The sequence below is a fragment of the Pogoniulus pusillus genome, chromosome 1 (assembly GCF_015220805.1).
Source record: "Pogoniulus pusillus isolate bPogPus1 chromosome 1, bPogPus1.pri, whole genome shotgun sequence".
Lineage (NCBI taxonomy): Eukaryota > Metazoa > Chordata > Aves > Piciformes > Lybiidae > Pogoniulus > Pogoniulus pusillus.
Genome location: NC_087264.1, coordinates 4,127,075 through 4,143,139, shown reverse-complemented (window position 1 = coordinate 4,143,139; position 16,065 = coordinate 4,127,075). Strand labels below are relative to the sequence as shown.

Genomic DNA, 16,065 nt, shown 5'->3' with positions numbered 1-16,065 from the left:
CTGCTTTTGCATTTTTTCATCTTTTCCTTTTTCTTTTCTTTTCCTGTTTTTGCATTTCTTTTTTTTTATCTTTTCTTTTTATTTTCTTTTCCTGCTTTTGCATTTTTTCATCTTTTCCTTTTTCTTTTCTTTTCCTGTTTTTGCATTTCTTTTTTTATCTTTTCTTTTTATTTTCTTCTCCTGCTTTTGCATTTTTTCATCTTTTCCTTTTTTCTTTTCTTTTCTTGTTTTTGCATTTCTTTTTTTTATCTTTTCTTTTTATTTTCTTTTCCTGCTTTTGCATGTTTTCATCTTTTCCTTTTTTCTTTTCTCTTCCTGTTTTTGCATTTCTTTTTATCCTTTCCTGTTTTCTTTTTTCTTGTTTTTGTTTTTCTTTTTCTTTTTATCTTTTCCTTTTTTCTTTTCTCTTCCTGTTTTTGCATTTCTTTTTATCCTTTCCTGTTTTCTTTTTCTGTTTTTGGTTTTCTTTTTACCTTTTCCTTTTCTCTTTTCTTTTCCTGTTTTTGGTTTTCTTTTTAATCTTTCCCTTTTTTCTTTTCTTTTCCTGTTTTTGGTTTTCTTTTTAATCTTTTCCTTTTTCCTTTTCTTTTCCTATTTTTGCTTTTCTTTTTATCCTTTCCTGTTTTCTTTTTTTCCTATTTTTGCTTTTCTTTTTCCTTTTACCTTTTCCTTTTTTTTTTTTGCCCTTCCTTTTATTTTTTCCCTTTTCCTTACTTTATTTTCCTCTACTTTTTTATTTCCTTTTCCTTAATTTATTTTCCTCTTCTTTTTTATTTCCTTTTCCTTAATTTATTTTCCTCTTTTTATTTCCATTTCCTTAATTTATTTTCCTCTTCTTTTTTTTTTCCTTTTCCTTATTTTTTTTTTTCCTCTTCTTTCTCAATTTACAGTGTGTCGCAAGTTGCAATGAAGAAAAGAACAGAAGGGTAAAACCACAGCTCTTGACAACTCTGGTTGGAGAGGGATTTCACAGCTTTCACTCAGCCCCCATGGCCTTTGAGTGCTTAGAACCATATCTTTTTATACAAATTAAACAGCACTTAACTCTTTTTTTTTTGGCTATACAGTACATACACTTAACTGACCTCCCACACCCCACCAGTAACCCCCCCTTTATCTGACAAAAACAAACCCCAACCCCAAAACAAATCCCCCCCCCCCAAAAAAAACCCAACAACCAACCAACCTACGTCAAATAGCATTAATATCTAGTGCAACAGGGACAAACTCATCTCTCCACGGGGGGGGGGGGGTAAAAAATAAAGAACAACCAAAAAAGAAAACTCAAACCCTTAGAGGATCACAAAAAGTGTATTAAAAAAGAAAAAAAAAGTTTTTTTGCTTTGTTTTCTTTAAAAAAAAGGGGGAAAAAAAAGACCACAGCACAAATAAATAGAAGTAAAAAGTAACAGTCCTCTATATACTCAGCATAATTTAAGCATAGAAATGTTAATATGTTAATGGTGGTTACTTTTCATCCTCCAATTCTCGATTTTCTAAACCATTAAATTATTACTCCCTGAGAGCTTTGAATTATTTTTTTTTATTATTAATAATAATAATTTTTTTTTGTCTTTTTTTTTTTTTTTTATAACGTGGGGTTTTGGGTGTTTGTTTTTTTTTTTTGTCTTTGTTGGTTTTGTAATTGGACTGACATTTGACAGGTAGGTTTTGCTTACAAATATGCAACGACGACGAGAACGGCAAACCGGTAACCGGCTGAGAAAAGGACTTGGCTAAGAAGGTTTCTTGGCATCGCTGCTTCTGTGTGTCCGGTAAAGAAAAGAGATAAGAAGGCAGGTGACAGCTGGTGGGATTTTCACCATCCCCTTCCTGTATCAGAGACCTTTGGTCCTGACCCACCTTTACAGAGGATACAGTTTGTCCCACTGAACAGAAAGCATGAATAAAAACTACAACACAACAAAGTTTTATGCTCTTTGTCTCCTCCGAGAACCGACCTTTCCCATTGTCCGGGGCCAGAGTGGGTCCTAGCAGTATAAATACTTCTGTGCGGCCTTAGAGCGATAAGCACTTTGGGGTAAGGTTTTTCCTTTATCGAGGTGGTGGCAAGAGGGAAAAGAGCTTTTCCCAGGGAGGTCGGGAAGAGCATCGCCGGGAGCGCCTGTGCCGCCGAGCTCAGGAAGCAGAGGGCAAGCGCAGCTCTGTGAGTTCTTGGGAACGATCACGACAACAACTGAAAACACAACCCAGGGATTCAAGTTCAGTCAACGTTGGGTTTTGTCTCTTCTTCTTTAAACCTTGTGTGCGAGGCATCACTGCGAGCAGCCTCGGAGGGGCTCCAGGCAGGAGAGCGGCAGGGAGCGGCATCCCGTCGCTCCTGGGGACCGAGGGGACTGCTGGCATCTTGGGGTCGGGTCCTCTCTTGCTCCGCAGGTGCGGCATTGTGCTTGTGCATGGGGAGAACTACTTTTCCAGAGTGGGGGGGGGGGGGGGAGTGGGGGAGGCAGCGCTGGCAGCCATCGAAGCGGGCAGCCATCGAAGGGGGCTGCCCACACACCACCCCCCCATGCCCGTGCCCCGACTATATACACGGTATATACAGACACAGACTTGCCCGCGGGCAGAAAGAGCGTGCCACTGGTTCGCTTGGAGTCGCAAGGCAGTGTAACGGGAACAAAGAACCCCTCTAGCCACTTGGAAAAGACCAACCCACGCTGTTCTTCGGCTGGGTTTTCCTGCAGTTCACGGCTCAGAAGTTGAGCTTGGTGACGGGCCTCTCGCGGCCGCTGTCGGCCAGCTGGTTGGTGATGCGCTTGCGGTTGCGCTTCAGTTTGGAGAGGTCCTTGTCGAAGACTTCGCCCGAGCGGAGGGCTGAGACGAGGTCGTCGAACTCACCGCCTTCCTCCCCGCTCTCTTTCGCCTTCCTTGCTTTGCGCTCCCGCTCGCGCTGCTCCTTCAGCTACGGGCCGTGCAAAGGGAAGGGAAGAAGACATCTTACTCTCACACAGCTGGTTGTGGGGCGCCCAACACATGCATGGTGATCCCCAATCTTAGGTAACAGGAACAGTTCCCCACCCCAGTGCTTAGCACATGAGAATTGGGCAAGATTGTTGATGCAGCCTATGGGCTGAGGGCCAGAGCCTCATGGCTGCTGCTGGTTGGTCAGAGCAGCACAGAGGTGGCACCAGCTCTGCTGCACATTTTACCTCCGACTTCTTACCAACTTAACAAAACAATCAACAGTCAAAACTCAGTAGATCTAAGAGCACGGAAGCTCCTTGCCCATTCTTCAGTGCTCCCCAAAGAATCATAGAATCAACCAGGTTGGAAGAGACCTCCAAGCCCAACCTATCACCCAGCCCTGGCCAATCAACCAGACCATGGCACTAAGTGCCTCAGCCAGGCTTTGCTTCAACACCTCCAGGCATGGCGACTTCACCACCTCCCTGGGCAGCCCATTCCAATGCCAATCACTCTCTCTGACAACAACTTCCTCCTAACAGCCAGATGAGACCTCCCCTAGCATAACGTGAGACTGTGTCCCCTTGTTCTGTTGCTGCTTGCCTGGAGAAGAGACCAACCTCACCTGGCCACAGCCTCCCTTCAGATAGTTGTAGACAGCAATGAGCTCTGCCCTGAGCCTCCTCTTCCCCAGGCTAAAAACTTCTAGCTCCCTCAGCCTCTCTTCACAGGGCTGTGTTCCAGGCCTCTCACCATGCCACCACGGGGACAGTACATCATGGCTGCCATCCCTGGGAGTGCTGGGGGTGATGCCAGACTCATCAGTGCCTGCTCACCTGTGCCTCCATGCGTGCGCGTCGCTCTTCCTCCTCCTTCCTCCTCCTCATGTTCTCATTCTCCTGCTTGGCCTCGGTCACGGCTTGAAGGAACTGGTCAAAGATGCCAAAGAACTCATCAGGCTGCATTTTGTCTGTGTCTTCTCCAAAGTGCTTCACAGCCTTGGAAAACTGTGAGAGAGAAGAGTCTGTCAGTCTCAGAGATACTCACCTCACCTGCAAAGCCCCGCGTGGGAAGCCTTTAACTTGGTAGAACAGAGAGAGGAACATTTCCAGCAGCCACAGTGGAGAGCAAGGCTTTGCTTCATCAAGCCTTGTCTTAAACATGAAATAAATAATCTGATGTTTTACCTGCTGCCCTGGGTGGCTCCCGAGTCCCCTCTCCCCTCTACCTCTGCTAAGCCTCCCACTGGCTCAGCTCAGCTTTCATAGAATCATAGAATTAACCAGGTTGGAAGAGACCTCCAAGATCATCCAGTCCAACCTAGCACCCAGCCCTGGCCAATCAACCAGACCATGGCACTACTGTGATACTGTGTGATACCTCCAGGGACAGTGACTCCACCACCTCCCTGGGCAGCCCATTCCAATGCCAATCACTCTCTCTGACAACAACTTCCTAACAACATCCAGCCTAGACCTCCCCTGGCATAACGTGAGACTGTGTCCCCTTGTTCTGTCCCTGCTTGCCTGGCAGAAGAGACCAACCCCACCTGGCTACAGCCTCCCTTCAGGCAGTTGTAGACAGCAATGAGGTCTGCCCTGAGCCTCCTCTTCTGCAGGCTGCACACCCCCAGCTCCCTCAGCCTCTCCTCACAGGGCTCTGCTCCAGGCCCCTCACCAGCTTTGCTGACCTTCTCTGGACACCTTCCAGCACCTCAACATCTCTCTTGAATGGAGGAGCCCAGAACTGGACACAGCACTCAAGGTGTGTCCTGACCAATGTTGAGTACAGGGGCCACCTCTGAGCCTCCTCTTCACCAGGCTAAACAACCCCAGCTCCTTCAGCCTCAGCTTTATTAACCAAGCAGCAGTAAAAACAAGGAAGCAAAATATTGTGGGCCCGAAGACCAAAGCCATAAAACTAATAGTAAACACGGCAGGGGAAGGGAAACTCGCCCTTTAAAGCTCTGCTTTGAAGTATTTTTGGGGTATGATTTATCACTGCCACATGCTCTGCTATTGAAACCAAATGTCTTGGTGAAACTTCTAACAGACACTTCTGCCCAGGCTCAGGCACAGCCCTGCACGGGGGAGCTGGGGAGTTTTCCATCCTTCCGCGCTGCTTGCACACCACCGACGAAAGGGAGTCAAAGGAGGCTGCAGCAGAAGGTCAGCACAGGACATCCACGATCTGCCAATGCCCCCCGGTCCCTAAGGAACCCAGGAGTCCTCCTTGGGACTGACCTCCTTTGTTCTCACTTCCACTTTGAAAGAGACTCTTTGTGCATGGAAAGTTTGTTAAAACTGGGAGGGCTCTTTCTGGAGATAAGCAGGCTCAGAAGAGAAGGGAAGCAAAATCAAAGCACAACCAGATTTATTGCTTGCTTTGATTTGGCTGGGCAGGCCGAGGGCAACGTTTTTAAAGCCTGCCTGTGTGATTTAGTTGTATTTGCAGGGATGCCCCAGGCTCTTCAAAAGACATTTTAGGACATGTTTTTGTTTCTGTGTTTACTTAAGAGACTTTGCACTTCAAGAGGCAGGGAGCAATCTGAGAAGTGCCACTAAGTAAGTCCAAAAAATTGAGGTTACTCTTGTTGATTTTCACCAAGGTATGGAATGTTCTGCTGTGTTGCAGGAGGTTCTAGTGTGGGTGGGGGCAAAGCCAGGAAGCCAGGAAGGAAAGGACCTGGGGGTGCTGGTAGAGAGTAGCTGAAGATGAGGCAGCAGTGTGCCCAGGTGGCCAAGAGAGCCAATGGCATCCTGGCCTGGATCAGGAGCAGTGTGGCCAGTAGGACAAGGGAGGTTCTTCTGCCCCTGTGCTCAGCACTGCTCAGGCCACACCTTGAGTGCTGTGTCCAGTTCTGGGCCCCTCCATTCAAGAGAGATGTTGAGGTGCTGGAAGGTGTCCAGAGAAGGGCAGCAAGGCTGGGGAGGGGCCTGGAGCACAGCCCTGTGAGGAGAGGCTGAGGGAGCTGGGGGTGTGCAGCCTGCAGCAGAGGAGGCTCAGGGCAGAGCTCATTGCTGTCTACAACTCCCTGAAGGGAGGCTGTAGCCAGGTGGAAGAGACCTCCAAGCTCATCCAGGCCAACCTAGCACCCAGCCCTATCCTGTCAACCAGACCATGGCACGAAGTGCCTCAGCCAGGCTTCTCTTGAACACCTCCAGGGACAGCAACTCCACCACCTCCCTGGGCAGCCCATTCCAATGCCAATCACTCTCTCTGACAACAGCTTCCTAACAACATCCAGCCTAGAGCTCCCCTGGCACAGCTTGACACTGTCCCCTTGTTCTGTTGCTGGTTGCCTGGCAGAAGAGACCAACCCCACCTGGCTACAGCCTCCCTTTAGAGAGTTGTAGACAGCAATGAGCTCTGCCCTGAGCCTTCTCTTCTGCAGGCAAAAACATTCCCAGCTCCCTCATCCTCTCCTCACAGGGTTTGTGTTCCAGGCCCCTCACCAGCTTCATTGCCCTTCTCTGGACACCTTCCAGCACCTCAACATCTCTCTTGAATTGAGGAGCCCAGAACTGGACACAGCACTCAAGGGGTGGCCTGAGCAGTGCTGAGTACAGGGGCAGAATAACCTCCCTGGTCCTACTGCCACTGTTCCTGATCCAGGCCAGGATGCCATTGGCTCTGCTGCCCACCTGGGCACACTGCTGCCTCATCTTCAGCTACTCTCTAACAGTACCCCCAGGTCCCTTTCTGCCTGGCTGCTCTCCAGCCACTTTGTCCCCAGCCTGTAGTGCTGCTTGGGGTTGCTGTGGCCAAAGTGCAGAACCCTCTACTCTCTAACAAAGGCTGAAGCTGGCCTCAATTTAAGTCACTGAGGTCCTCTCCCTCTTCTCTGGAGCGAAGCCAGGAAAGTCTTGGTCCAGAGTTACACATTGGATGCTATTTTGTCTTGCAGAAGTGATGTCACTCAGGCAGCCTGAGTTGTCTCTGCTATCAACCTCTGAGTGACCTTATGTCCAGCCTGAAGACCTGGTTGCACTTTGCCTCCTCCTCCATCAACACCAGACAGACTAACTTACTTTCTGGCCCCCTTCAGCCTTCCCTGGCCAAAGTGCCCCAGCTGCCACGCTCCTAACTCTAAAGGCAACAAAACTGGGCTATTTTCACTTTAAGACACAGAAAGCAAAGCAAGCCCTCTAGGCCTGAGCTAAAAAACTCTTCACCAAAACTCAGATCCCCCCAAATGGACACGAGCCTCCCATGGCTGCTCTGGACTTCCAAAAGACAAGGATCTCTTGGCTTTCTATGGCACATCTGGGCCCCTCAATTCAAGAAAGATGTTGAGGTGCTGGAACATGTCCAGAGAAGGGCAACAAAGCTGGTGAGGGGCCTGGAGCACAAATCCTATGAGGAGAGGTTGAGGGAGCTGGGCCTGTTTAGCCTGGAGAAGAGGAGGCTCAGGGGTGATCTTATTACTGTCTACAACTCCCTGAAGGGGCATTGTAGCCAGGTGGGGGGTGGCCTCTTCTCCCAGGTAACCAGCAATAGAACAAGGAGACACAGTCTCAAGTTGTGCCAGGGTAGGTATAGGCTGGATGTTAGGAAGAAGTTCTTCCCAGAGAGAGTGATTGGCATTGGAATGGGCTGCCCAGGGAGGTGGTGGAGGCACCGTCCTTGGGGGTCTTCAAGAAAAGCCTAGATGAGGCACTTAGTGCCATGGTCTGGTTGATTGGATAGGGCTGGGTGCTAGGTTGGACTGGATGATCTTGGAGGTCTCTTCCAACCTGGTTGATTCTATGATCTTGCATTCCAGAAGCAGCCTCTTGGCCTGACTTGAAACCCCCTGGCCTGTGGGATTGTGGAGAAGGAAAAAGACCCTGCAGTGAGATGGGGATGTACCCACCCACTCCAAACAAACCACAAAGAGCAGCCCAAGACCTTTTTCCTCTGTCAGGGTCTCAGCAGAGGAGAGGCATCTGAGATGCTAACACAGAGCAGTGCTCTGGGAAGGGAACGATCCCTCCTGTTTGGTGCAGGAAAGGCTTCCCAGATCTCCAGGTGACCTTACCAGCTCTTTTGCTTCCATCAGAAGATCCTCAACATCCGAGAAGCTGAAGCTGGCTAACGTGATGAACTGGCTGACCACAGACACGAACTTGTCGCCTGACTGCTGAACCTGAGACTTCTGGAAGTCCAGCTCCTTTGAGGGGGGAAACAAAAGAAGAGTGAATCTAGTCAGGGCCTGGATGAATACCACTGGCCTCTGGCAGTGCCCTTGGGTGTGTGTCTGCACCAGTGCCACAGGTGCTGGCTGCACTGCCACCGCTGCTACCTGATGCCATGGATGGGTGCATGGATCACCCCCCCCACCCTTTACAATACCATGCCTGCAGTCTGCTTCTATGGCCAAATGCCACGAGACAGAGTGTGGGTGCTGCAAAGTTCAGTGAGACAGTTGAGTCCTTTGGGACACCTTCTCCACTTCAGCTGGGCTGCAGAAGTGCTCCCCAGAGTGAGCCCCAGCCCTCTGCAGTTTCGCAGCCAGAGGAAGAGCCCTGGGCACATCACAGGTCCTCCATGGGCATCATCACTAGACTCACTCAGCTTCCCTTGGCTCATTAGACATAAACCGTGCACGTGCCTGACCACACATGCTGCCTTCGGTGCCAAAACAGCCCTGAGAGGACAGGCACATGTGCAGGGCAGACAGGAAAGACAAACAGATCTCCAGGATGTGAGATAAAAGCAGCTTTGCTGGGAGCTCCCTGGCCTGCCTCCCTAAGGAGGGAGGCTGCAGTGCTCAGAGCCAAGCTGGACTGTATTTGAGTCAAATAATACTCACAGCCTCCACCGCCCTCAGGCCGCTCCTCAGAGTGTTTATTTCTTTCTCCAGCTCGGTCATGCTGTTGGAAATGACAGGATGTTAATTTTCAGCCTTCCCAGCAAAGTCTACAATGGACCAAATTCCCAACCAACGTGATCATGTTTTTCCTACTGGGAAGACCCCGGTGCTGCACACACTGCCTCCTGTTTGCAGAGCAGCCTGTCTCCAGCAGCAGATCATGCTGACAGCTTCTCAGCTAGGACAGCTGCCTAGCTCAGAGGCTGCAGCTGCTGCTTTTGAAGCAAAGCACTTTTCTGTATCTTTAATCAAGGGGACTGTGCAGGTTTGGTGTGCTCAGCAGTCTCCAGACCTCACCAAGCAAAAGAAAAACTCAGATCCTCCCCTTCCCTCCCCCTCCTCTCCTCTCCTCTCCTCTCCTCTCCTCTCCTCTCCTCTCCTCTCCTCTCCTCTCCTCTCCTCTCCTCTCCTCTCCTCTCCTCTCCTCTCCTCTCCTCTCCTCTCCTCTCCTCTCCTCTCCTCTCCTCTCCTCTCCTCTCCTCTCCTCTCCTCTCCTCTCCTCTCCTCTCCTCTCCTCTCCTCTCCTCTCCTCTCCTCTCCTCTCCTCCCTTCTCCCCCATTCCCTCTCCTCTCTTCCCCTCTTCCCCATTCCCCTCCCCTCCTCCTCTCCCCCTCCCCTCCTCCCTTCCCCACTCCTCCCTTCCCCACTCCTCCCTTCCCCTCTCCCCTACTCCCCTCTCTTCTCCCCTTTCCCCCACTTACCCTCCTCTACCCTCCCCTGTCCCCTCCCCTCTCCCCTCTTCCTCTCCCTCTCCTCTTTCCCCCCCTTCCCCTCTTCTCCCCTCCTCTCTCTCCTCCTCTCCCCCCTCCCCTTTCCCCTCCTCCCCTCTCCCTTTCCCCTCTTCCCCTCCCCTCCTCTCCCCTCCCCTGCCAGTGCAGAGCTGATGGTGTTCAGGGCAGCATGTTCAGGTGCCTGCCATGCAGAGCAGCCTTCCTAGCAGTGAGGCTCTCCTAAAGGGAGACAACCCAAGTACAGAGACATGAAACTGAATCATCGCCTCTGGCGCTGACTCTGTTTACACAGGGCTCAAACCCCCGAGGAGCCTCGAGTTCAAGTGCTTATGGGTTTCCACCACAGCATCTGAGGGAAAGCTTTCTCACAAAGACTTGATGACCACAGGCTTGATGCCTTTCCAGGGGTGTCTGTCCCATGGCTGGGGGTGCCTGAAATGCTGATGCTGGGTCATGGGGCAAGCATTGCTGGCAAGTTGAGTCTGGGAAAATGCCGTTTTGGGAGCCCTGTGCTCCAGTAGTTCATTAGCAGCTGTGGGATTGACAGAGGGGACAGTTTCACCTCACAGCTGCAGGGCTGGGGGGAATTGAGGATATTCCACAGCTTTTGAAACTTTTTGGTTTCCCTCTGGATTGGACTGAACTCAAAGATGACATATGCTGTACTGTCCAGAGCAAACTGATAACGTTTAGAGGGATAAAACTCCTCTGCTCAGAGGTTTTCTTTCCCATATGAGTACCTGTATGACAGCTGCAGATACATGTGCATGAGAGAGCTGGAGCCTCCACTAGCTGGGAGTGTGCCCAGCTCAAGCATATTCTCAGCCAATGCCTATGAGAGCAGCCACCAGACATTCCTCGTGGCACACCATGATTTGTGCTCTCACCTTGTTTACTCCCTATGGCTGGCAACTACTCCACGTTTTACATGTGAGGGCAAGTGCCATGCACCTCAGAGACATCCTGTGGGGAAGCCACTGTTGCTAGAATCATAGAACCAACCAGGTTGGAAGAGACCTCCAACATCATCCAGTCCAACCTAGCACCCAGCCCTGGCCAGTCAACCAGACCATGGCACTAAGTGCCTCAGCCAGGCTTTGCTTCAACACCTCCAGGGACAGAGACTCCACCACCTCCCTGGGCAGCCCATTCCAATGCCAATCACTCTCTCTGACAACAACTTCCTAACAACATCCAGCCTAGAGCTCCCCCACCACAACTTGAGACTATGTCCCCTTGTTCTATTGCTGCTTGCCTGGCAGAAGAGCCCAACCCCACCTGGCTACAGCCTCCCTTCAGGTACTTGCAGACAGCAATGAGCTCTGCCCTGAGCCTCCTCTTCTGCAGGCTGCACACCCCCAGCTCCCTCAGCCTCTCCTCACAGGGCTCTGCTCCAGGCCCCTCACCAGCCTTGTTGCCCTTCTCTGGACACCTTCCAGCACCTCAACATCTCTCTTTAACTGAGGAGCCCAGAACTGGACACAGCACTCAAGGTGTGGCCTGAGCAGTGCTGAGCACAGGGGCAGAATAACCTCCCTTGTCCTGCTGGCCACACTGCTCCTGAGCCAGCCCAGGATGCCATTGGCTCTCTTGGCCACCTGGGCACACTGCTGCCTCATCTTCAGCCCACTGAAGCCTGAAAGGTTCCTGGCTGCTGTAAACTCTGCATATTTGCCATGCCCTCTGTAAAAAGTTGCAGTTTCAGGCTCTTTTCATGTCTGTGGCTATCAGAAATGTGGGCTGGCTGCAGAAGTGTGTGAGCTTTGCTGCTCAGGTCCCTGACACACTGAAACCTGTAATCTCCTGCTGAACTTTAAAACTGGAACAGAGCCTCACTGAAACAGAGGGACTCCAGCCCATACTTGAGGACTTTGCAGAGCAACAGTAGATTCCTCCTGCACTCTAAAGTTCAGCTTGTGTTTCAAGAGCTTTGTGGAACAGGGCCTTACCAGCAAAGAGAGGGAGAGGTAGCCTGCTCCAAACAGGTTACTGCAAATCAAGCAGGGTTTAAAAGCTTGTTGCAAACACCACAAGTTCCATATTGGTGTTGAGACAAAGGCCAGGCTGGATCTAAAGGCAGATGAGCCCCTGACACCCTTGTCTGGTCCTGCCTGTGCTGCAGGCTAAGCATCCTCACCACACACAGATAAACAGCTGCCCTTTATCTGCAGCCACACTGCAACCACTTCCTCCTGGATTACTTCACCTACCATAAGAATTAATTAAATGCTTCTGCGGTGAGATAACAACAGGAAATGTGCTCCAGGGAGCTCTCCTCCCTCAGGCTTGGAGGCTTGCAGCTTTCTGCTGCATGGGCTGAGATTTAAAGCCACCAAGGGATGTTTGCTTCTGTCCTGGGCGGCTCTCAGACTTAGAATCATAGAATTAACCAGGTGGGAAGAGACCTCTAACATCATCCAGGCCAACCTAGCACCCAGCCCTGGCCAATCAACCAGATCATGGCACTAAGTGCCTCAGCCAGGCTTGGCTTCAACACCTCCAGCAACTCCACCACCTCCCTGGGCAGCCCATTCCAATGCCAATCACTCTCTCTGACAACAACTTCCTAACAACATCCAGCCTAGACCTCCCCTGGCACAACTCCAGACTCTGTCCCTTTGTTCTGTTGCTTCTTGCCTGGCAGAATAGACCAACTCCACCTGGCTACAGCCTCCCTTCAGGGAGCTGCAGACAGCAATGAGGTCTGCCCTGAGCCTCCTCTTCTGCAGGCAAAAACACCCTCAGCTCCCTCATCCTCTCCTCACAGGGCTCTGCTCCAGGCCCCTCACCAGCTTTGTTGCCCTTCTCTGGACACCTTCCAGCACCTCAACATCTCTCTTGAATTCAAGAGCCCAGAACTGGACACAGCACTCAAGGCGTGGCCTGAGCAGTGTTGAGTACATGGGCAGAATAACCTCCCTGGTCCTGCTGGCCACACTGCTCCTGAGCCAGCCCAGGATGCCTCTGTCTCTCCAGCCCACCTGGGCACATTGCTGCCTCATCTTCAGCTACTCTCTACGAGTACCCCCAGGTCCCTCTCTGCCTGGCTGCTCTCAGCCACTCAGTCCCCAGCCTGTAGCACTGTTTGGGTTTGTTGAGGCCAAAGTGTAGAACCCTGCACTTGGCCTTGTTCAGTCTCATCCCATTGGCCTCTGCCCACCCATCCAGCCTGCCAAGGTCCCTCTGCAGGGCTCTCCTACCCTCCAACAGCTCCACACCTGCTCCTAGCTTGGTGTCATCTGCAAACTTACTGATGCGGGACTCAATTCCCTGGTCCAGATCATCAATAAAGATATTGAACAGGACTGGGCCCAGCACTGGTCCCTGGGGCACAGCACTAGTGAGAGCTGCCAACTGGATGTGGCACCATTCACCACCACCACTCTCTGGACCCAGCCCTTCAGCCAGTTCTTGACCCATACCAGAATGAATCTGTGCAAGCCATGAGCTGCCAGCTTTGCCACAGGCTTGTTGTGGCTTTGCTGAAGTCCAGGCAGACTCCATCCACAGCCTGCCCCACATTCACCACACCTGAGCATGCAGTGCACAGGGCCCAGCCTGGCAGCCAGGGTCTGCCCGAGCCATGGAAAGGCAGGCTGAAGTGAGGGCAGAGGTGCTCCTGGCACTTGCCAAGCACCACCTAAAGCCCTGCTTACTTGACTTTGGCTGCCTGTGGGATGTCTCTCAGCTCCTCGTGCAGGCGGAGGACCTTGGGGTACTTCTTTTCGACGATAGTGATGAGGTAATGCAGAAGGGTGATGTTCCTAGGAGAGAGGAGCAGCAAGGTCAGCCTGCTGGCACCACGGGGAGCCAAATGATCAGCTGAAAGCCCTGGTTAAATCCCAGCCCTGGCAATGAACTCTTTCAGGATTTCTGCAAGGATGCTGCTTGCTGCCTGTCTGGGGACATGGGATGGGTTTGTCCCATGCACAGCCACACTGCAGAGCAGCCTCCACAGGAAGGACTAGGGGAAGTGACTTGAGCATCGTTGTTCCCATCCTCCATTGTCTTTCCTGATGGAAGACAAGGCAGGTGCAAGGCCTGATGCAGCTTCTCTCACTCTGTGCATGGAGCTCAGCAGGGCAGGGTGAACCAGGCAATGGCTGCATCGACTTAGGGGTGCTCCAGCATGGGGTTTCTGTGGAAGGGAGACCATGGGACCCCTCCTCTGTCCACTGTGGCACAGCATGACAGCTCTTGGCCTCTCAAATGCAGAAAAAAGCATTTGGATGTTCCTAATCAGCCTTGAATGCCATTTAGCCAGCCCAGGAGGGAAAGCCCCCATCAGTCATAGAATCATAGAATCAGTCAGGGTTGGAAGGGACCACAAGGATCATTTGGTTCCAACCCCCCCTGCCATAGGCAGGGACACCCTACCCTAGATCAGCCTGGCCACAGACTCAGCCAGTCTGGTCTGAAACACCTCCAGCCATGGGGCCTCAACCACCTCCCTGGGCAACCCAGTCCAGCCTCTCACCACTCTCAAGCTGAACAACTTCCTCCTCACCTCCACTCTGAATCTCCCCACCTCCAGCTTTGTTCCATTCCTCCCACTCCTGTCACTCCCTGAGAGCCTAAAAAGTCCCTTCCCAGCATTTTTGTAGGCCCCCTTCAGATCCTGGAAGGCCACAAGAAGGTCATCTCAGAGCCTCCTCATGCTGATTTCAGCTCAGGTCAAAAAATGGACATGTGCACCAGTGAATATGCCAGCAAGAGGGGAGGGACTGCTCCCACCTAGCCACGTCCCAGAGGCAGTGCTAACAGCTCTTCCGTTCCTCCACCCTCCCTGCGGACTGTGAACGCTACCGAAGACGAGGGCAGAGGCTGCTCACTTGTCAATGCTGGACTTGGTGTCTGCAATCTTGTTGAGGCTGGAGATCTTAAACCCGAAGGCATTGCCCCTCTGGCCCTTGTTCATGTAGTTCCCGAAGGCCAGGACCACCTCTAGCAGCTGCTGGAGGCTGCTGCTCTGCAGCACTGCCTTGGAGCCGGCGCGGATAGCTGAAAGCAGAGGTGTGCAACGTTATCCCCTGGCACAAAAGCTCCCTTCTGCTTGCAGCAACCAATTCAGTGACCCCACAGCCCAAGAGTGACCATCCACTCCCTCTCTTCCTCTGGGGCACTCCAGCCTCCATGCTGACCAGGCTTGCCCCGCCACAGAGATGCTCTTCCTTGGAGCGCTCCCTGTGCCAGCAGAGAGCCCCTTATCAGGTCTGACCACTTGCCTTCCACCTTGGGTTTGACTTCTGCAACTCTCTCTGCAAACTTCTTCTTGAAGTAGAGGGACTGCAGCCTTTGCTGATAATGGTTTATCCTGGAAAACAAAACCAAGAGGTTCAGGTTGAGCTTTGCTGGCTGCAGGCAGAGCTCAGTTGCTCTGCTGCTCACAGCTGTGCTTACAAAGCACTCTTGAACCACAGTGATTAAAAAGTAATGACTGCACTTCTCCCTGAAACTATGCTGGGATGGGAAAAAATGATAACTGAAGCTACAGCTGTCGTGGGGTGGATCCAAATGGGCTCTAAACTATACCCTGAAGCCTATCCTTAACTCAGCAGGTTGGACGAGTACAGTTTTACACCTTGCTGCCATGAACAAACAGGTTTTTTACAACCACTCCTTAGTAAAGATGCCAAAGAGGTTGGGGAGCCCCAACTGCTTTATATGAGCTGCAGCTGGACACAGGCACACCAGCGACCAGCACTAATGAAACTGGACCTTCAGAAGCTGTTGGAGCAGGTTCAGAGGAGGCCACAAAAATTATCTGAGGGCTGGAATCCCTCTGCTGTGAGGACAGGCTGTGAGAGTTGTTCAGCTTGGAGAAGAAAAGGCTCTGGAGAGACCTTTAGGGGCCTGTAAGGAAGATCAGGGCAGGCTTTACCAGGGCCTAGAATGATAGAATCAGTCAAGGTTGGAAGGGACCACAAGGATCACCTAGTTCCAATCCCCCCTGCCATGAGCAGGGACACCCTACCCTAGATCAGGCTGTTGTGACAGGACAAAGAGTGATGGTTTCAAACTAAAAGAGGAGAGACTCAGACTAGATATAAGGAAGAAACATTTTATGCTGAGGGTGGAGAAAAACAGGCCCAAGCTGCCCAGAGAGGTGGTAGATGTCCCATTCCTGGAAACATTCAAGGTCAGGTTGGATGGGCTCTGAGCAACCTGCTCTACTTGAAGATGTCTCTGCTCACTGCAAGGGAATTGGACTTGAGAACTCTAAAGGTCCCTTGTAACCTAAACCATTCTATGATTCTGTGATCTGGGGTTGTTTAGCCTGGAGAGGAGAAGGCTCAGGGCAGAGCTCATTGCTGTCTACAACTACCTGAAGGGAGGCTGTAGCCAGGTGGGGGTTGGCCTCTTCTGCCAGGCAGGCAGCAATAGAACAATGAGACACAGTCTCAAGTTGTGGCAGGGGAGGTCTAGGCTGGATGTTAGGAGGTAGCTGTTGTCAGAGAGAGTGATTGGCATTGGAATGGGCTGCCCAGGGAGGTGGTGGAGTCACCATCCCTGGAGGTGTTGAAGCCAAGCCTGGCTGAGGCACTTAGTGCCAT

At 51.6% G+C, this 16,065-nt stretch overlaps 1 protein-coding gene across 3 annotated transcripts in view; it reads right to left on the bottom strand.

The window, feature by feature from the left end:
* Positions 1-284: 284 nt before the first annotated feature.
* Positions 285-16,065, bottom strand: part of DAAM1 (dishevelled associated activator of morphogenesis 1) — a 144,689-nt gene continuing 128,908 nt past the window's right edge. For all 3 annotated transcript variants that reach the window (XM_064152716.1, XM_064152604.1, XM_064152661.1), the window contains 7 exons: positions 14,737-14,825; positions 14,344-14,512; positions 13,168-13,275; positions 8,720-8,780; positions 7,946-8,077; positions 3,762-3,932; positions 285-2,923 (listed from right to left, as the gene is read on the bottom strand). In XM_064152716.1, coding sequence (XP_064008786.1) covers positions 2,714-2,923; positions 3,762-3,932; positions 7,946-8,077; positions 8,720-8,780; positions 13,168-13,275; positions 14,344-14,512; positions 14,737-14,825 — 940 coding nt within the window. In that variant the 3' untranslated portion in view covers positions 285-2,713. The remainder of the gene's footprint in view (positions 2,924-3,761; positions 3,933-7,945; positions 8,078-8,719; positions 8,781-13,167; positions 13,276-14,343; positions 14,513-14,736; positions 14,826-16,065) is intronic.